This window comes from Protopterus annectens, chromosome 1.part1 (genome assembly GCF_019279795.1).
Source record: "Protopterus annectens isolate FY-2018-M chromosome 1.part1, PAN1.0, whole genome shotgun sequence".
Lineage (NCBI taxonomy): Eukaryota > Metazoa > Chordata > Ceratodontiformes > Protopteridae > Protopterus > Protopterus annectens.
In genome coordinates, this window is record NC_056726.1 from 921284873 (window position 1) to 921307599 (window position 22727).

Sequence of the window (22727 nt, forward strand, 5' to 3'; positions counted from 1 at the left end):
TAGAGATAGCTGTTTCAGTGCTGCATCTTGTCCTACATGCAGACTGGAAAGGATCCAATGGCCTGACTGGTCAACAATGATTCCAGCTGAATGCAAACTACTTTCTCTAGAACCTTTCCCAAAAAGGTAGGTGCTGAGATGGGTTGATGCTTGCAAATCAAGACTAGCATTGCTAAGGACTGAGGTCATCAATGCCTCTTTCAAATTACAAAGGAACACACCAAGCCTAAGAGAGGCAGTGATAATCTGATAAATAAGTGGACCTTTGGGCACAAACCAAGAAGGACATGCATTCAAAAATCAAAAAGCATTATCCGTGATGAAAAAGAATTCATGTAACTGATGTCAATGACTGGAATGGCAAACTATTCTCATACATAATTTGTAATGTCTTCCCTTTGATACATTCTAGAAAAAGAAAAAGAAAAACAAAGGATTAGAACAGAAGTCTGAAGACAAGATATCCTAGCACAAAAACAATAAACACCATTTCACATTCTTCAGCAGAGAAAGACGGCCTGCAATTAAAGGCATTTTAGATCAGAAATACAATCGACTACTTTAAATAATGCAGCATGGTGGCTTTAAGCCTGAGTAATATGTTTAGAAAGATAAGATGACTTAGAACAATATACTTCAGAATGATAATAAGCAAAGTGACTGACAAGGACAAGTTTATCCTGTAAAGTACCAGTTCGACGACCCCACCTGTACTAAAGCCTGTCTTTGCATATGAAAGGATGAGTTTAATCATGGGTCACATGAAACTAGAGTCACTGGATTTTTGAGCAGGAGACATTGAATCAAGAGATGATTTCTACACAGTAATGTAAGTATTGGCAAGTTCTTTGTGGTCATCAGGAATGGTTATTGGAAAAGAATTATCAGCTAAAATAAATGAATCAGAAGAAACAGTAGAAGTCTTCCAACAAGAAATAAAATAAACTTCAGGAGACTGACAGTCAGACAGTTAATAATATTAAAATTAATGACAAAATGGTCAGAACAGGTTACTGGAAAAATCAGAAGATCTGAAATGGAACTATCAAGCTGAAGAACAAGATCCACGGTATGTCCTTGGATAGTTTGTAGGTAAATTAGTGTGTAGTTTACACCCCAAACCATTCATGGTGGATAAAAAATTCTTGACAAATGCCCTGATGTTTCCTTCAATCAGCTATTAACAGTGTAGATATGTTAAAATGTGAGATAAAAGAAAATCTGCTAGTTCTTGCAAACATGAAATGTAATCACATGGAGGCCAGTATATAACAAAACATCCAAATGAGGGATCATAACTAAAAGTGTTAAAAGCCCATATTTAATATTACAAAATGGTACAGTGTCACAATGAATAACAAAAACAAGAGTAGTTAAATGTTGAACTTGGAAACAGAATGTCCTCAATAGGGGAGGAGCAATATTGAACTCAGAAGCACCGTGCCCTCTGTGGTGAAGAAGCAATGTTGAACTTGGCTGAGAATACCATTAGGAGTTGGAAAGAATATTTTGAGCAAGTATTCAATCAACTGAAAGGACAGTACCAGTAGAAAGTACCTGGCAGTACTGTATCTAGGCTGGTTGGTGCATGGCAATAGCTCCATTTTCAACCTCCCTCCAACTTTGACAAAAGAAGGCCGAGAAAATAAAAGGCTCTCTCAGGGATGTCAGAAATTACAGAAAAGTGGTCTTCAGCTAAGCAAAGAGCCTGTTATTACAGTTTGACTATACATATTTATGTATGTATGTGCTTGTGTATAGCCATTCATCCTCAACCCCTTTTTCTCATTTTGCACATGGGGTCGGGGTGTCACTTCAACAGTGACAATCATCTTGAGAAAAGGTTTACACCCCTGGGTGGCTAGCCCTGTCATGGCAATTAATCTATACCACTCACTCGCACACACACTCGCACCTATGGCCAATTTAGAGTGTCCAGTCCAGCTACAGCATGTCTTTGGAAAGTGGGAGGAAACTGGAGCATCCGAAGGAAACCCACGTGACCACAGGGAGAAAATGCAGACTCCGCACAGAAGCATCTCAGCTGAGAATTAAACCAGAGAACCTCTTGCTGTGAAGTAACACCTGTAACCGCTGAACCAACCGCGGCCACCCGTGTGTGTGTGTGTGTGTGTGTGTGTGTGTGTGTGTGTGTACAGAAACGTAGATTTTTTTTTTTTGAACTACACATACACGGAAGCGCTTTTCGATGTTAAGTGCTTTTGCGTATGTGTGTTCGATGTTTTGTAATTCGGACATATACTATTCAAGCATGTGTCCTAGACCCATATATATATATATATATATATATATATATATGTATATATATATATATATATATATATATATATATATATATATATATATATATACACACATATATATATATATATATATATATATTACCATAATGCTGAGTTACTCTTTTCTAAACGTAATATATATCCAAACTTTGTGGGGGCACTGCCCCCCAAATTGGGGGGTGTGGGGGGTATAGGCCCCCACGAAGTTTGGATATATATTACGTTTAGAAAAGAGTAATTTATTGAAATTGCAAGTATCCATGTGTATAGTTCAAAATATTTAAAATAGGTGGGGGGCTATGCCCTTACTATACATTCTAACTTCAGGGTTGCACTACAGTGGGGAAAAGGCCATATATAACTTTCAGTGAAATGTGTTTCAGTGAATTGTGTTTTCAGTGAATTGAGCTTTCAGTGAATTGTTCACAGTCAAATGTGTTTCAGTGAAATGTGCTTAGTCCTAGACCCATATATATATATATATATATATATATATATATATATATATATATATATATATATATATATTTTATGTATATATATATATATATATATATATGTATATATATATATGGACCTGCTTCACAATATGAAAATACCACTTGATGGAATTTCATAATATTGAGACCACAAACTCAAAAATTCATATTACTGAAAGTTCACAACATCTACATCTATAATATCAAAGTTAGAAGAGTTAACGGTAAGTTCTTATGAGTACATGTTTTGTTAAAGTTAAATGATATTTCGTTAAATACTGCATTGTCCCTTTAAAATTTTGTGTCATGCACATAAATGAAATATGGAGGATTTAACGTTGGAAGCTGCTGGTTTCACTGGGGAGTTTTGTGGCAATGTAAAGGTTAAAAGAGGAAAAGAAGTGGTAAACATTAACAGGTATGTGTTGCATTTAGAATGGAGTATTTTAATGTTCAGCTGTTGTTTTAAGTATGTATGTAGTGGCAGATGCAGAGTGTGACTGTAGTTTACCATTTTCCTCACTGTAATGTGATCTTGGAGTTAGTATATACAATTTGTGGGGGATGTGGGTGGGTGCAGGTGATGCAGACTCCCCCTGCCAAGGTGCAGAAGTTAAAAATTAGTTGAAGTTTTAAGTCGGTGAAGCCTAGGGAGTTTTCATTTGTTTTCTGCAGTTCAGTGTTATGGGTATCGATATTATGAGTGTCGATGTTGTGAAATTTCAGTAATATGTGTTTTCGAGTTGAGTTTGTGGTCCCGAGATTATGAAATTTGATCAAGTGGTATTTTGATAATGCAAAGTAGATTCATATATATCTATATATCTATATCTAATTTATATATATATATATATATATATATATATATATATATATATATATATATACACATATATACATATACATATACACACACATATATAAAATATATTTTCAGGTAAAAATTCTTGAGTGAGGTTTGTGCTCACATATTGGCACTAAGTCAAATTCATTTAAAGGTGGCACAAGATTCCACCATGGGTTTGCTTTGTCTTCCATCATGTTTATGGTTTTTAGGAAGAAGATACTGAAATACTACTAATATTTTTTTTCAAATAGAGATTTTATTAATTTTGCATTATAGACATATCACAAACAATTTCAGTTTAGAAATGAACAATAATACAGAAGAGAACATACAATTACTATGTACAATAGTGCTGCTTAGGGATAATGCAACCCCTGAAGATATATTTAGTGAAAAACATATATAAGAGAAGGTAGGTACTGTACTGTACATAATGTATTACCCTTCATTTGAGAGATAAAAATCAGATAGAAGAGAAAAATTAATACTTATCCTGAGCCACAAAAATAAGTGGGATAAAGAAAAAAAAAAAAATTTAAAGAAGCATATAAAGGAAGAGCTTTTAGTAGTAGTGTACCACCTCAGTTTACAGATACGTAATTGCCAGCCAAATGCTCAAATTTGATATTCCAGAATTTCTGGAAATAGGTACGTTTATAGGAATTTGTTATTAGAAGTTTTTGTGAAGTAATGCATTTAACAACCATACTCCTAAACCCTCTCCAAGATATCTTAGTGTGATCTAACCAGTGTTTGGTAATGTACAATTTGACTAATCAAAGTATTATTAAGATATGAAATCTTAATTTTGATATTTTAAGATTAGTAATATGTAATAACGCCATCTCCCATGAGAGGGCTGATTTTTGGTATCCCACCTTGTCAAGTCTCACCTTGAGAGAGCACCGAATACTGTGAGAGTATCTACAAAACCATATTACATATAGGATGTCAACATGGGGGTAAGAGCAGCAGGGGCATGCAGGAGATACATTCTGGTTAAATTTATTTAAATGAGCGGGAGTGAAAAAGAAGTTATGTACTCACCATAACGTTCCATGTTTGTTATTATTTTTCTTGTTTTCAATTAGCCTAGCTAATGCTTTAGAGGGGGGGGGGTTGTATCCATTCAGAGTATTTTGTTATAAATCTTAGTTCTTGTAAGGAGTAGTTGGATTGGTGTAGGTCAAATAATTTCCTTTGCTTATCTATCATTTCATTTTCCATTGCTAGAGTATGGTTAACTTGAAGCCTATTGTCTAGTTCTCTAATCTCAGACATTAGGCAGTCCTTCTTTTCTTTCCTCTTTTTTTTAAGATATGTGGATTTTTTAATAATTATTCCTCTAATTACGGCTTTACACGCTGTCCACTGGACATTATAGGGATTATCTGCGTTATGAGGGCCAGTGTTAAACTCTGCTAGAACTGTGGCTATCTCATCAGAAACTGTTGGGTTATGTAAAATATTATTATTTAGAGACCAGTTAGAACCTTTAGTTAGTAAAGGTGGGCTGTGTGCAAAGTTTATTATTAAAGTAATCTTTGAGTGGTCTGAGAAAAACCTGGGTTCAACTAAATATTTTATTTGCCAATTTATTAGTACTTCTGACATTAGAAAGAAATCTATACGTGACCAAGTGTTATGGCATCTAGAGAAATATATGTAGTTATTGTTTCGAATGCCATCACCAAAGGATACAGGTTCAATAAGTCCAAAGTCTGAGATTAAATTCATCAAAGCTAGGGAAGCTTGTGTATTGTACGATTTAGATTTACTAGAGCGGTCAAGGCTAGGGTCAATTACCGCATTCCAATCCCCCCCAGGATATAATAATAGGAAAGTTAAGTAAGATGTTATAGATTTTCAAAATTAAGTCATGTTGTCCTGAGCATGGTCCATAGATATTTAAGAACAAGATTGGTTTAGTAAGTAATGGGGTTACACACGTGAAATAACACCGTCTACCCTCCTGGTCTGTACCCTTTTCTATAATAGAGGATTTAAATGAGTTTTTAATAATAATTGCTACCCCTTTAGAATTACAACTATTCCCTGCTGAAATAATATCTTTTATCCATTTCCTATTCTTCACGTTAATCCACTCTTCCTCTACCATATGTGATTCTTAAATATAACAGATATCTGCTTCTGATTTTAAAAGAAGGTGCATTAGAAGAATTCTTTTGTTTTTGTCCTGGAGCCCTCTAACATTCCAGAAAATTAACTTCCAGACCTTATCTATATTTTTCAGGGCCTCTGGTTAGATTGATAGTGTTTATGAAATGGCTAAGAAGCAGAGATCTAATGAGTGGCTCAAGATTAATTTGCAAGTTAGGTACATTTGTAATAGCTAAAGAGAATGCAGCACTGAACTCTATCAAATCTACACCTGTGCCTACCCACTTAACCCCTATATTTGAGAGAGAAAAAGAGAAAATGAAGAACAAGTAAACATATCTTTGAAACAGTTGGGTAGTCAACAACAACAAGCTAGCTAAATTTACATTCTATTTACATCATTGATTTAATTCCAACTATCATCATCAAGTACCCTGCTTAACATATCCAGCTAGCTCTTAACTAAAGGTTCTGCCAATTACGGTAGGTATAATATTGCATAAGCATCAACACATATATACTTGTTAGGCATTGTATACAATAAAGTGCTATACATGATCTAAAGTCTAACTTCAGTAAAGGGAGAGACAGTAGAGAAGAGAAATGTGAAAGATCCGATGTATGTATATACAAAAGAAGGGAAGTTATTGTAAACACGTTATTTATGAATAATGTTTAAGGATGTATATAAGTGTTAATACAGAAACTAAGCTGAGCAAAAGGGAGCTTAAGTCCAAACATTTGCAGATTGTTCTTAAACATAACACAGCTATTAGTAAAACTAACACACTTTCCACCATACAACCAGCGTCGATTAACACCTGTTATGCTGTTCGGATTCTTATAAAATACAGATAAATGCTTATTCACCTGAAAAGTTCAAAGATATAGCCTTTCCTTTGTTTCATGTATTGATCTGCTACACACACATTTTTGAGCTTATAAACTCAGCACAGAGTGGAAAAGTTCAATACTTTCCCCAACAAAACAGTTCACTGCAATCTAGCCAATAGAAAGAACAGACATTACGTAGGTATACTTGCTATCTGAGGAGTTACCAATCGGTAGTGCCTTGATTCTCTACCTCTTTAAGTAGTTTACAGTCTTAGAATTAAGTAAAAGTATCCTGGGTGAGAGAAAAGAGGCGGAAAATACCAACTAGAAAGGCTTAAAAGCAGGACTGTGTTGAACTGTCAAATTAAGGCCACAATATTCAGCTCTCTATCTTTATAGAGATAGTGATATAAGCTTAAGCACGATCTTTAGGAGAGATGCATTTAAGTGAGTTAACATGAGAGAAGTGCCCTGTCTCAAATGCGATCATACTGAAAATTTGGTCTTGCATCCCACAAGTACTCCTCACTTTTGTGAGTTCCAGAGGCGTGCTCAGTGTTCAGCCAATCTTCTTGTTTGTGTCCATCTACAGTTAAAGGAAGTCATTAGCTGAGAAGAGAGGCAAGTATTTGTAGATGAGAAACATCACCTGCCCGGATTCCCATTGATGACAGGGCTGAGCGGCAGGAAGTTCTTTTTTCTTTTTGATGCACTTGCCTATTACCTAGGGTCGAGCAGCTGCCACCACTTAGAGTCCCCACATTTCTGTGTCACTGTTAGACAGAGGCACAGTATACTAACCTCAAAAAAGGGCATAGCAAAATTCATTTAAAATGAGTGGTGAAAACCAAACACACTCTGGCTAGGCTTATAAATGCCCTAGGGCAGATAGCCTAGTATGAACCTATGAATAAAGGTATGAGGGGTAGCCCAAGTTGCTACTGCACAAATACTGTCAATTGGGACTCTGGCTTGAAAGGCATCAGATGTGGATAGGGATCTGGTAGAATGAGCCTTAATTTTAAACGGGAGTTCCTTGCCATTGGAAGAGTAAATAAATGAGATACAGTTTGAAATCCAATTTGATAGAGTTATCTTAGAGATTGGCATACCTTTCCTTGTATCAGAAAAAGATATGAACAATTTGTCTGACTTTTTAAGTTCCTTGGTTCTATATAGATAGAACCTTAACTGTCTGTGAACATCAAGTTGATGAAATTTATATTCTGCACTGTTTGAATGATTAGGAAAAAACACTGGCAGCTCAATAGTTTATTTAAATTAGACTGAGAGCAAACCTTGGGGATGAAGGACTGGTTTGTACGAAGGGAAACTCTGCCTCTATGAAAAATCAAGTAAGGAAGTTTGACTGACAGTGCTTGTAACTCTGACACTCTTTTGGCGGATGTAACAGCTGCTAGAAAAATGGTCTTCCAAGAAAGGAACTTCAGTTCACAAGAATGTGCGGGTTCAAAAGATGGAGAAGTAAGTTTGGACAGAATGAAATTTAGATCCCAAGGAGATACAGGTTCATGAAAGAGAGGTCTTAGCAAGGAAGTGCCTTTAAGGAAAATTTTACACAATCTGTGAGCCATAAGATTAGGCTCATGTTGTCCCAAATAAAAATTGGAGATCGCTGCCAGTTGAACTTTGACTGTAGCAGCAGCTGATCCCTGATGAAAACGTTTGGTTAGGAATTTTAACACCAAGGGAATGGAGGCTGTGTAAGGATCTACATTTTTCTCTTTTGCCCCGACAGAAAATCTTTTCCATTTGCTAGCATATAATTTCCTCATGGAAGGCTTGTGGGAAGACGTGAGAATATGGGTATCTGCAGGTGAAAAATCATGAAGCCTGCCTAGGGATGGAAGTGGACCAGCCATGCTGTCAAGTTGAGGGTGTGGAGGCAGGGGTGGGTGGTGCATGACATGTATGTCAAGAGGTCTGGAACTGGGTCCAGAGTCCATGGATCATCTAGAAGATGAGGCGTGAGAAAGGGGAACCAAATTTGACGAGGCCAGTAGGGAGTGATAAGAATCATTCTGCTTCCCAAGGTCTTTGCTTTCTGGATCACCTTCGATATCAGTGGAAAGGGGGAAAATGCATAAAGGCCAACTGTGAACAAGTGCATCTCTCGGTGTCTACCCTGGAGGGGGGGATAAGGGAGAAGTAGCTGCTGCATTTGGAGTTGATTGGACTGGCAAACAGTTTGCAGCAAGGCTGTCCCCATTTGCAGAAAATCTGTTCCGCGACTTTCTGATTCAGAGACCACTCATGAGGCATCAAGATTGCCCTGCTGAGCTTGTTGGCTATCACATTGGTTGTCCCTGGGATATGCATTGCTACTAGAAAGTGTTGGGAAGATATCACCCATTACCAAACACGAATAGCCTCCCAACATAGGGGGTAAGATCTGGTTCCTCCCTGTTTGTTTAAATACCATACCACTGACATATTGTTGGACTGGATTGCTATCGTCTCTTGAGGAAGAAAGTCGTGAAGTGCTTGCAATTCTAGTAGCACTGCTCTCATCTCTAGGACATTGATATGCAAGTGAGCCTTGTGATCTTGCCATGTGCCTTGGACAGTCCTGCCTAGATAATGCCCCACCCCACCCTATCTGTGAGGCATCCGTGGTCAAAGGAGCAACGGGTTGGTGAGAAAGGAAAGGTGTTCCTGTCATTAGTTGATCGGGCTGAGTCCACCAACGAAGGTCCTTTTTGCAAGATTCTGTTAGAATAGGATGAGACAGAGGCAGTTGCTGAAGAGACCACTGGGAAAAGAGTAGCTACTGAAGGATTTGCATATGTAGTCTGGCTAGTGGAACTAGAGTTATGGTAGAAGCCATGGTCCCTAAAAGTTTCAGCACTGTATCGGCTTTGGCTCTTTGTTGCATGGCCCATATATACATTTAATATAATTAAATACCAATTTTTAATGTTTTGATTCTAAAACAGTAAATTGATGGCACTTTGGAAGTGAGGGGCTGTATTAGTTTGATTACTATTTTTATTTTTATTTTTATTAACATTTAGCCAGTTTTCTTATTGTTCAGTGTAAACTAAAACCATTAAAACTGTTTTTGTAAAAGGGTTAAAAAGTTTTGATGAACACTTTATGAATGATGTAAGTAGGGCAGTGAATGTAACTGTTTTTGTATCCTGGTGTACAACACGACAAACGAATAGACTTTTAGTATTATCTTTGAAATGGATTGTCTGATAGACTTCAAAATTAATTGTTCAATACTTTTAATTTTTTAATCATCCAATTTAGTATACTGTTTAAATGTTTAAATACAGTTATAATTTTGTTAGCAATACTGTTTAGTAAAGGTATGGATGTAGACAGGTTTACGCTAGCGCTACAGTACTGTTGATTCAATAATAACTTGTGTAGTTTTAATTATTGATGTTATTTACACTGATTTACGGAGTTCTAATTAACTATAAGACTATATAAGACATATCACTCAGTGGGTTGTTGTTTTCTGATGAAGTTGGGGCAGGCAGCCCTGACGAAAAGTGTATGAAACGTTACACACTTCAAGTTTAATAAATTCTATTTTAAAGAAAGTTTTCAGTAATTCTGGTGAAACCACAGTAACAGGAACAATAACAGAGGTTTTTGGCATTGGCGTTCGAGTGGAGTTACAGTTACTATGCCCGTCAGTTACTGACATTTTTTGGGAGCACTTAAGACACACTTTAAAACCCGAAGGTTTATGATCCTTAGACTCCTTAGACATGCTTCTCACAAACAGAACACTATCAAAAGCAGAAGGAGAGGACAAGGTCCTCTAACTGAAATGGGCCTTGCTCTGCAAGAATCACTGCACAGAAAAAACACAACGGAGGACTAAGTCCTCTAACTTAAATGGGCCTAGCCCTACTAAAGATAAACACACAAGATGAGCAAAAAACAGAGGACTAGGTCCTCTAACTTAAATGGGCCTAGCCCTGTTGAGGAAACGACACCAGAAAAAAAGGTTACTAGAGGACTAGGTCCTCTAACTTAAACAGACCTAGCTGTCAAAACAGGAAAGAAGCTAAGTCAGAAGAAAGGCTACCACAAAATGTAAATTTAAACAACAGGCTAAATACTAGCTAATAAGAATAGTAAACAGTACTGCACACAAGACTACTATTCTAGTGAAATACAATACTAGAAGAAAAGGTCCTAACACAAACGTGGACGTGTGCTAATAGAAAAACTATCTCAAAAACTAGCACACAGAAGGGAACCACTCGGAGAACAAAAACGGGCCTAGAAAAGGCCAACAAGTTCTCAACAATAACTTCAGAAAAACAGCAAAACACACTACTATTTACTACCTATAATAACTATGATCTAAACTATATAAACTAAGCTATATTATGTGCAAAAATATAAAGAAGAACAATAATAGTAATGAAAAAATCCAACAGCCACGGCCAAGAAAGAAGCACTTCTGAACTCGTAGACGTGCCAATCGAGATCTGGGGATTCATACTAGTGCACTATGGGATACCTACCTTGCCACGAGCCAACTGAGAGACTTCGAGCTTTGTAATAGGCTGAGTCGGAGCCAAGGATCGGCTCCGAACCCATATGTAAGAATGAAGGCGAGATATGCTACATAACATGTATAAGTTATTGTTAATCATAAATTGTGTATAGGTAAGCTTTTTAAATGGAGAGAATAGGAGGGTGGATTTAATGGATGATACCTTTTGTTCTTCTAATAAATTAGACCCTTGTTGGTCCCAGTAGTCTGTGTATACAATTTTATCTTGATACTGTATTGTGTTTATGAATTTATAAGAGAGGGACTGCATACTCTTCTTGCTGGCTAAGACTTGCAACAATTTAGATACCTTGTTGGAGTCACATTCACTAATAGTAAGATCTTGAAGTAAAGATGCAATAATTTATTTGCCGCAGAATTATGGTGTATTTTTTAGATAAATTTAAGATATCTCGTAGTTCTAGGAGAGAGGAATCTCTATGTTTATGAATATCCCAAAGTGTGTAATCTTTTATTAGAGGGTAATCAACTAGGTTAATCATGCTACTATTCAGTTTGAGACTAGGGTTTAGGCGGATGGGTTGGAAGAGAAGGAGAGCTTTTTCTAATTTCAGGGATTTAAAGATCTCTTGAAAAGATTTGACTTTATCCTTTAAGATGTGATGTAGCTTTAATTTCCTAAGAATTAATGGGTCTAAGAAGGGGAAAGCTTTGGGATTAAAATTATTATTCAGAACATGATTATATCACATTTTTACCCAAAAGGGAGTTCACATTTGGTTGTTTGGATGGTAGTTGGCAACTGTAATTAGTCTGTTGCATGCAGGATTCTATAACAGAGCTGAAGGTCTGGCATGCCTAAACCTCCCCTAGATTTTGGAAGAATAAGTCTTTGGTATGACACTCTTACCGACTTTGGCTGCCAGATGAACTTTGCAAGAGCTTTGTGAATTTTAGTGAAAAATGCATTAGAAATGGAGGAGAGAGATGCATGAAAGTGATAGAGAAGCTTTGGGAAGATGTTCATTTTAATGATAGATGTTTTAGAAAGCATCGGCAGTTTCATCTGTTGCCACCTGGACATGTCTTGGGAAAGTACCGACCATACTTTGGTTAAGTTGGAATGCAATGTAGAAGAAGAGGAGTGGCCATGGCAGATCCCTATATATTTAAAAGAGTATACCTTGTTATAGGGAGAGTCTGGAAAGAGGTTGTCCCTGTGAGCTGTAGGATTGATCGGAAATATATAGGATTTGTTTTGGTTAATTTTATAGTCAGATATATGTGCAAAGGTATTTAAGGTAGTGAATAACTTCTTGGTATATGTTAAGGGATGTTCAAAATATAGGTTTGGGTCATCTGCAAATGTGGTCAAACCTATCCTGGTATGCAGTATTTTGGGTATTGAGTGGTGTGTTTTTTTGCTATATGGATAAAAAAAAGGTTCTAAGTATAAGTTAAATAAAAGAGGGGAGAGGGGGAACCCTTGCCTGGTACCATTTGAAATTTTTATTGGTTTTGAGCATTTCTTATTGATATATAGGTGTGTGTAGGTGCTACTGTATAGACTCTTAATAATATTGATGAACTCAGTGGGTATATCTAAATAAGATAATACTGTAAACAGAAAGTTCCAGTTGACCCTCTCAAATGCCTTACATGTGTCCAGTATCACTGCATATCTTGGATGTTTATCTTTTTTGGTAAGGCTAGTCATGGTTTCCATTGTCAATGTATTGTCCCAGGTATGTCTGTTGGACATGACACCTGCTTGTTCTTTAGATATCAAGGAAGGGATTACTTTTTTTAAGTCTTTCAGCTAATAAAGATGATAGAATTTTAATGTCAATGTTCATTAAGGAGACTGGCCTGTAGTTATTCAGGTTTGATTTATCCAGGTTATTTTTGGAGATCAGTACGTTCTTTGAATGGTTAATGTAGAGGTCCGATATACCGGTTGAGGGTTATACAGTTAAACAGATTAAGTAAGATAGGAGCTAAATTATTTTTAAAGGTTTTATAGAAATTTGGAGAGTATCCATCTGGACCTGGAGCTTTCCCTAACTTAAGGTTTCCAAAGGCATTTACAACTTCTTGTTGACTAAATGGGGCAGATAGGATTACTTTCTTTTCTTCATTGAGCTTTGGGAATGTGATGCTGTTGAGATATTCTTTTATCTCTGGGATTGGGATTTGGTGATTATTACTAGCATAGATATCAGAATATATTTGATGGAATAAATGAGTAATTTGTGTATCTAATTTATAAAGTGTACCTTGATAATAGATTAGTGCTATCCTGGGTGATTCCTGTTTATTTTCAATTAGCCTAGCTAATGCTTTGGAGGGGGGGGGGGTTGTATCCATTCAGAGTATTTTGTTATAAATCTTAGTTTCTGTAAGGAGTAGTTGGATTGGTGTAGGTCAAATAATTTCCTTTGCTTATCTATCATTTCATTTTCCATTGCTAGAGTATGGTTAACTTGAAGCCTATGTCTAGTTCTCTAATCTCAGACATTAGGCAGTCCTCCTTTTCTTTCCTCTTTTTTTAAGATATGTGGATTTTTGAATAATTATTCCTCTAATTACGGCTTTACACGCTGTCCACTGAACATTATAGGGATTATCTGCATTATGAGGGCCAGTGTTAAACTCTGCTAGAACTGTGGCTATCTCATCAGTAACTGTTGGGTTATGTAAAATATTATTATTTAGAGACCAGTTAGAACCTTTAGTTAGTAAAGGTGGGCTGTGTGCAAAGTTTATTATTAAAGTAATCTTTGAGTGGTCTGAGAAAAACCTGGGTTCAACTAAATATTTTATTTGCCAATTTATTAGTACTTCTGACATTAGAAAGAAATCTATAAGTGACCAAGTGTTATGGCATCTAGAGAAATATATGTAGTTATTGTTGTTTCGAATGCCATCACCAAAGGATACAGGTTCAATCAGTCCAAAGTCTGAGATTAATCCATCAAAGCTAGGGAAGCTTGTGTATTGTATGATTTAGATTTACTAGAGCGGTCAAGGCTAGGGTCAATTACCGCATTCCAATCCCCCCTGGGATATAATAACAGGAAGGTTAAGTAAGATGTTAAAGATTTTCAAAATGAAGTCATGTTGTCCTGAGCATGGTCCATAGAGATTTAAGAACGAGATTGGTTTAGTAAGTAATGGGGTTACGCACTTGAAATAACACCGTCTACCCTCCTGGTCTGTACCCTTTTCTTAATAGAGGATTTAAATGAGTTTTTAATAATAATTGCTACCCCTTTAGAATAACAACTATTCCCTGCTGAAATAATATCTTTTATCCATGTCCTATTCTTCATGTTAATCCACTCTTCCTCTACCATATGTGATTCTTAAATATAACAGATATCTGCTTCTGATTTTAAAAGAAGGTACATTAGAAGATTTCTTTTGTTTTTGTCCTGGAGCCCTCTAACATTCCAGGAAATTAACTTCCAGACCTTATCTATATTTTTCAGGGCCTCTGGTTAGATTGATAGTGTTTATGAAATGACTAAGAAGTAGAGATCTAATGAGTGGCTCAAGATTAATTCGCAAGTTAGGTACATTTGTAATAGCTAATGAGAATGCAGCACTGAACTCTATCAAATCTACCCCTGTGCCTACCCACTTAACCCCTATATTTGAGAGAGAGAAAGAGAAATGAAGAACAAGTAAACATATCTTTGAAACAGTTGGGTAGTCAACAAAAACAAGCTAGCTAAATTTACATTCTATTTACATCATTGATTTAATTCCAAATGTCGTCATCAAGTACCCTGCTTAACATATCCAGCTAGCTCTTAACTAAAGGTTCTGCCAATTACGGTAGGTATAATATTGCATAAGCATCAACACATATATACTTGTTAGGCATTGTATACAATAAAGTGCTATACAAGATCTACAGTCTAACTTCAGTAAAGGGAGAGAGAGTAGAGAAAAGAAATGTTAAAGATCCGATGTATGTATATACAAAAGAAGGGAAGTTATTGTAAACACGTTATTTATGAATAATGTTTAAGGATGTATATAAGTGTTAATACAGAAACTAAGCTGAGCAAAAGGGAGCTTCGTAAACATTGCAGATTGTTCTTAAACATAACCCAGCTATTAGTAAAACTAACACTACCATACAACCAGCGTCGGTTAACACCTGTTATGCTGTTCGGATTAACGCAAAATACAGTAAATGCTTATTCACACAAAGTTCAAAGATATAGCCTTTCCTTTGTTTCATGTATTGATCTGCTACACACACATTTTTTGAGCTTATAAACTCAGCACAGAGTGGAAAAGTTCATGCTTTCCCCAACAAAACAGTTCACTGCAATCTAGCCAATAGAAAGAACAGACATTACGTAGGTATACTTGCTATCTGAGAGTTACCAATCGGTAGTGCCTTGATTCTCTACCTCTTTAAGTAGTTTACAGTCTTAAATTAAGTAAAGTATCCTGGGTAGAGAAAACGGCGAATACCAACTAGAAAGGCTTAAAGCAGGACTGTGTTGAACTGTCATTAAGGCCACAATATTCAACTCTCTGTCCTTATAGAGATAGTATCGCAAAGCACGATCTTTAGGAGAGAGATGCATTTAAGTAGGTTAACATGAGAAAGTGCCCTGTCTCGTACGATCACACAAATTTGGTCTTGCATCCCACAAGTACTCCTCACCTTTGTAGTTCCAGAGGCATTGCTCAGTGTTCGGCCAATCTTCTTGTTTGTGTCCATCTACTGTTAAGGAAGTCATTAGCTGAGAAGAGAAGCAAGTATTTGTAGACGAAAACATCACCGATTCCCATTGAACGGGCTGAGCCGGCAGGAAGTTCTTTTTTCTTTTTTTGATGCACTTGCCTATTAGGGTCGACAGCTGCCACCACTTAAGAGTCCCCCTGGCTACATCATGTCGGTTCAATTATTCCTGGGAGCTATAATTTATAACGGATCCTTTCTTTTCATTAAATTCACCTTACTTTGTAGAAGTTAGTACATTGCTGAGTTAAGGTCAGAAGACTGGGACCTGGAGAACTAAAAATTAAATCTGGCAAGAAATGGTGTGGTATTTACCATATCTATGCTTCCGGTAACTTTTGAAAGCACTTCATAAAAATTGGATTAGCTTTCTTGGGCGAAGCCATGGTATATTTTGTGTCATTATGATAAAAAGAAAGAATATTGGGGAATCTCATTTGGAACTTGATCTTGCGCTTAATTAGGTCTGCACAATATGGAGAAAGTTTGCGACATCTTTCCCTGATTTCTAGGGAGAGATCCTGAGATATAGAGATTGTGCAGGTGTTCTATATAAAGTGTTTTTGCTTTTTATATGCAGAGAGGAGCTTGTACATCTTGATGGTTAAAGAGCTTCACGTAAATGGATCTTGGGATTGTGGTGCTTTGGTTTTTATATAGCTCGGTGTACTCTTTCAATTATGCATTCACCTGAAGATTCCCTTGGTTGCAGTAAAGAGCTAAAGATTTGTTTAAGTGTTGGGAGCAGTTGATTTTGTTCATATTTTTCTGGCAAGCCCCTAATAATGAGATTATTCCATCTGCTCCTCGCTTCTAAGTCCAGGATTTTTAACTGCATGTCAGTTAATGCCTTGTCTTTAGTTCTTATTTCTGCCTTTAGTTGTTCGATTTCCATCTCATTAGATTTGGTTCTCCTCTTTACTAAGACCAGTCTCTCGCAGTTTGGTTTATTGTACCTCCAAATGTATTTAGCTGTTCCAAGAAACTTTGGACAGCAGATTGCAGAGGTAAAAGGGCGCTCTTCGGATCCTCCATATGGATGGTATTTTCGGCCTTTTGTTTTGTGCAGTCTTTTACTTGTTCCTGTTGTATTTTAGACGTTTTTTGTCTTTTAGATATAACTTCTTTTTCCAGAGATATTATTGCCGATAGTTTGGTTTTGGAAGTTTGAGTGTCCATGCCTTCTACTTCTTTAGGCATTTTCTCACCGCGGCTTTGCTTACTATTTCCCCTCATGGTCGCTGTCTGTTGCTGAGGTGCTGAAGCCTTCAGGCCTCTATTTTACATGTGGAAACTCATGCTGGTATCAGTTAGATAGCAAAATTAGATTTATCTTTTGTATTTCACGATTTTGAAGGTTAGTAAGATGAAATCAGGATAAGTGCAGGCTCTCCTTCTTTGCCAGATATTCGTATATCATGATTTGCTGGCTATTACATTATTTCCAGAGATTTGGGTAACAGCTTTGTGGAGAGGGTGTTACTCAAACAACCACCATCTTGGAATCCAATCGAAATACTGCTAATATTTCAGGATGCATTATTACTTTTTGTAGATAACACGGCCCTCTTGGCCCTAAGTGACTGTTGTCTTCTATATGTAACAGAGTGGTTTACTGATGAAATTGAAGCAGTTGGCTTGAAAATAAACATCTCTAAATCAGATGCCATAGTTCTTATCAGAGAAAAGTTGCATTCATTTTTGCAGGTGAGAGATGAGTAATTAGTGCAAGAGGAAGAATTTAAGTAGTGTACCATCTTGGTCATGAGTAAGGGTAGAAGAGATCAGAGCAGCATTACTACACACACTGTACAAGGCTGTAGTGGTGAAAAAAAAAGGCTCAACAACCTAAGCCATTGGACAAAAGTTTAATTTATTAGTCCACACCCCCATTCTAAACAAAGATCACAAACTTTAGGCAGTTACAGAAAGGATGACACTGTGGGTACAACCCAGTAAGGTATGCTGTTTTATGGGACTGCTGGGGCCTGGGCTTATTTTCTATAATGCACAGAGCAGCATACCATTTCTGGAGGATATCAGAGTAGGCCCACTGGCCCTCCAAGTTAACAGGAGTTAGAGGAAGGCATTTTAAAACTCCACGAGGAAGAGGCACACTGTGTCCCCCACTGAAAGATAACAGGTACAGACCACTAGAAGAGACCCAGGAGCTAACATGGGGCTGGAGAGATTACATATTTCAGCTTCCCCAAACTCTGGAATAGATTGCCCATACATGTCAAGCAGAGTGCCTCTTTGGACCTCTTCAAGAGGAACCTTGACGATTGGATGGGAGAAAGGAAATTCACCCCAGGGATCACGTCAGTCGCCCTGCTAGACAGGGGTCCAGGAAAGTAAATAATGTGGGAAGAAATAGCCAGGGAATTGTTATGGCTAGGCTTGTATAGGCCCTAGGGCTGATAGCCTAGTACCAACCTATGAACCTTGCCTGGAATCACTTGGGGATTCGGCAGGTTGAGCTGGTATTGTTGATAATCATGGAGTCGGGTCTCTCCTGCTCAGATTAATGAAAGTATAGCTTTTCTCATGACAGATGGCTCTGAACAATAGTTGGATGGATGGATGCATGTTACCACTGTGGATCCTATTCATAATTTCAGCAGTGTGGTGGCTCACAATTAAGATCTTTGCTCCATAGCTTGACAGTCTCGGTTTCAATCCTTGCATCCAGCTACTGTCTGTGTGGAGTTTATATGTTCTTTCAAAACCGGCATGGGTTTTCTACAAGTACTCTAGTTTCCTTCCACTTCACAAAATTTAGCTGATTAGCTATTTGAAACTATCCAGCTGGTCATAGTTGAAAAATGGTCCAAGGACCAGTTCACTGTATAATGAACAAACAAGCAAGCGAGCACATTAAAAAACAAACAAGCAAATAAAAGCCCTTGGTAAAGTCCAGATTAAACACATGTACCATATTCTGCCATACTGCATTCCTAAAACTGGATCACTGAGTTAATTCTTTCTTCAGACATAAAGCTTAGACAAGGAATGCAGCATTCCTGAAGGCACTGGTGAAAGATATAATAAGTTTTAAAATACCCACTCTCTTCTGTTTGTGCAGACATTGTGATGACTTTCAAAACTGCAGCAAGCAATATTAAATCATGTTGGGGCAAGTCAGTGATGTCATCATGTTCACTCAGGGAATGTATAAAATGAAGCAAATAAATGAGCATGAAAGTGTATATAAAAACATAATACATTTTTGCTCTTAACAAGTATGCCATGATGATTTCACTGTTAGAAATCATTAAGGATATCTAGAGTACACACCAAGATCTTCAGGAATTCATATGTTAATTTTTTTACCTTTTAGCGAGTTCTATATCAAAATATCTTATGTGATTGACTAAAACATTAATAGTTAACATGACAAGGTGACAGTCTGTAGTAACCAATAAAATGCTTGGGCTTTACTTACTGTGGAAGAATTTGATAAAGAAGGTTTTCTGCTTTTCGTTTTTCCTCCAAGTAGGCCTGTGTCCTCTCCTCTACTAGCTTCTCCAGGTTATTTGCATACTGCTCCATCCGTGATAGCAGGTTGTCCAGGATGCTGGTGCTGCCCTCACTGAAATAAATCAAACACATATATATGATTTTTGTCTGAGAAAAGAACATTAGGATTATTAGAAGTAGCAATAACTGCTAACGCTGAAACCATGCAATGGACAGCTTCCTATTTAACTATTAACGGTTTATGTTATCAATTCATGGGCCAAATTACATGGAAATCAGTTTGCTACTATAATGTTAGTGCTAGATACATCAGATAGATTTTGTCAGAGAACTGAAAAAATGTAAAATATTATCCCACCTAAATCCTTAAGTGTCATCTGTAATGTATATACACAGATCACAATCTGATAGCTGACAAGTTGAGCAGAAGGTATGGAGATTCCCATGAATGAATGAATGAACGCTTCACACTGAAACTTTTCTAGATTGAACCAGCAGGTGGTGATTGCCAGAGAAAGACATTTTTGCTTATTTGAACAGGCGGCTGAGGTAGTAATGCTAGATTAGTAACCCCCAGGAGTCTGGATGACATATTCCTTCTCCCTGGATTGGACAAGTCTGCATCTGTATGCTTTCCCTCCCATACCCCTAACCATTAGGGTCTCAGAGAGTGGAACTTCTAGCTCAGAGCAGGGTGCCCCTGCTTCACCCCATTCTAAATCTACTGACGCTGACAGCCTCAATGATTTTACACTAATCCAAAGCAGTCACAGATATTCATAGGGCATACTAAACATTCTGAAAGGAGGATGGGATGCATGCAAGAAAAGCATATTTAGAAAATGGAAAATATTCTCCTTCTGGTAACACTCCAGGGATCTTCACCCCAAAAAAAGCTAAACTGGCATTGATCCTGGAATACCTGTAAGACCTCTTCAAATCAGGGTTATCTTGTACATCCATAAATGTTCATGCCTCTGCTATTTCAGCCTACCTGCCCATGGACTCCCCTTTTTACTCTAGATCTTCTGTTAAGCAAATCTTGAGGAGAGGGATTTACCTTAGGCCTCCCAAGAGATAACTGGCTCCAGCATTAGGCTTTAACTAGGAGTTAGAGACTCTGGCACTGCTCTCCAACAAACCATCGGCTTCTTGCTCTGTCCAGGTAAACATTTGGAAAACACTGTTTTTGGTGGTAGTCATCTCTGCTATGAGTATTTCAGAACTGCAGGCATTAATGTAAAAAAGAGCATTCTTAGTATTCTATCAAAAAAGAGGGACTCTGCATACCAATCCCTCTACTATGCCTAAAGTAATAAAGTGACCCTGAATCGCACTATTCAATTACCATTGTTTTCCCAAAACCCTACAATTCATGAGAGTGAACCCTGCATTTCCTTGATGTGCACAGACAGCTGAGATTTTACTTGTATACAACAAAATGATTCAGAAAATCTGACCAGCTATAGATCTATCTTGGAAAAGGGAAAAAATAGTACCTGTAAATAAGCAAAGTTTCTCCAAGTGGCTAAGGAACTGCATTGCCATTTGCTATCAGCACCATGGAAAACAAGCATCAGACCAGATTAGAGCTCTTTCAGTGAGAGCTACAGCTGGCATCACAGCTTTCCTGGTCCTCTGCATACACTTTTTCAAGGCAATATAATGTAGGGCTGTATTCAGGTCTACAGAAAGCAGGTTTTGCCACTACTATCCTGCAAAGACTCATCACTAAATAACTAATCTGCCACCCCTTCTCTCACTATATTGAGAATATTCCCAAAAGTGAAGACTGCAACACTGAATAACAGTGCAGCTGGATTAAGAAATTAATTGCAGGTGTCTGAGTAGTTTCAATGTTGCAGTCCTTGTTGCAGCTGACATCCCCTTTTTTTCTGACACTTTATCCTGGGGTTGAGGTGGCAACGAGATTTATTCATTCTCCCCTTCTTTAGTATAAAACCAAGCCCTGTCCCCTGCTTTTTCAGCTTTTCTCCCCTTGAGTTAGTGGATTGGGCACTTAGGGTTTGACCTGCTAGTGTTCGAACTACCATCCAGCCCACAGTACTCCAGGGTCAGGGGACTTCTCCCTGGTCATGCTGGGGCAAGAAAGATCCAAAGATAGCATCAGCTGAATCTCTATTTTTTCTAAAGTTGACCTTGTGTCAGAAGCAGGTCATCAGCTGAAGATCTAGTTATGGCCAGCTGTAGGCTTCCTGCATGGGCTGAGACTGACAGTGGTCTTATGAGATCAGCCTCTTATCCTGATCAACAAATTAATACAAAACAAAAAATAAAAGTACAATTAAAATAGAATATTGGATGTTGGATCAGCAGCAACTGACAGTTCTGATTAATTTTGATTTTATTTGTTAGCATGTTGTTAGATTATTCATGGTAACTGATCACTACAGCACTGTAGGTAGCAAAACAGCTTTGGTAACTCCACATCTGGTGGTAGGTTAAAAGTAGGGTTTGACCATACAGAATGGTCTCCATTTTATGTTATTTTTTTTTTTACTTTTTCATCAACATGACCAGTAAAACTGAAGCTGCTGTTCATTGTTGTACATATGTACTTCTATGTTTATAGTACTTCCGATTGTCCTGATGCTACTGCAAAGTCCTACTGTCTAGGTAATGGTCCTGATACAACTGCAATGTCCTAATGTCTAGAAAATGTTCTCATTCTGCTTTGCAATATTATTTTTTTTTTCACATTTCATAGCACTTAACTCTCTTGCAACAAATTGTTAAGTCATTAATCTGGTTTGTGGTTTCTCTTGTAATGCCTGATGATGTCTGAGCTGTGAAGAAGTACAGAAATCATCATCTGTTTAGTGGAATGTCTTTGGATGCTCTTTCATTTGATTACTAAATATATAACATATAGCTGCTGTACGCAGATGATGTGGCATTACAGGCAGACTTGGAACAAGAATGTCAGCAAAGGATAAGGCAATGGAATACAAACGTGAAGGTATATTGGATGAAACGGAGTACAGATAAATCAGATCAGGGAAATCAGAAGAAGCTGAAACTTTAGATAGAAGGGAATATAGTGAAACAAGCTAACAGATTCAAGTACCTGGGAGAGGGTGATTGAGGAGAACAGAAGTCTGAATTCTTCTTCTTTCGGCTGCTCCCATTAGGGGTCGCCACAGCAGATCAACTGTTTCCATTTCTTCCTGTCCTCCGCATCTTGCTCTGTCACACTAACCACATGCATGTCCTCTCTCACCACATCCATAAACCTTATCTTAGGCCTTCCTCTTTACCTGTCAGCTTCATCCTTAGCATCTTTTTCCCAATATACTCTGCATCCCTCCTCGGCACATGTCCAAACCAATGTAATCTTGCCTCTCTGGCTTTGTCTCCAAACCTTCCAACC

The 22727-nt window shown here is 37.5% G+C and overlaps 1 protein-coding gene across 1 annotated transcript in view; it reads right to left on the reverse strand.

Annotated features, from left to right (window-relative positions):
- NPR2 (natriuretic peptide receptor 2) overlaps positions 1–22727 on the reverse strand; it is a 2072492-nt gene that overhangs the window by 412190 nt on the left and 1637575 nt on the right. Inside the window, exon 16 of the mRNA XM_044078984.1 lies at positions 19302–19448. Coding sequence (XP_043934919.1) covers positions 19302–19448 — 147 coding nt within the window. The remainder of the gene's footprint in view (positions 1–19301; positions 19449–22727) is intronic.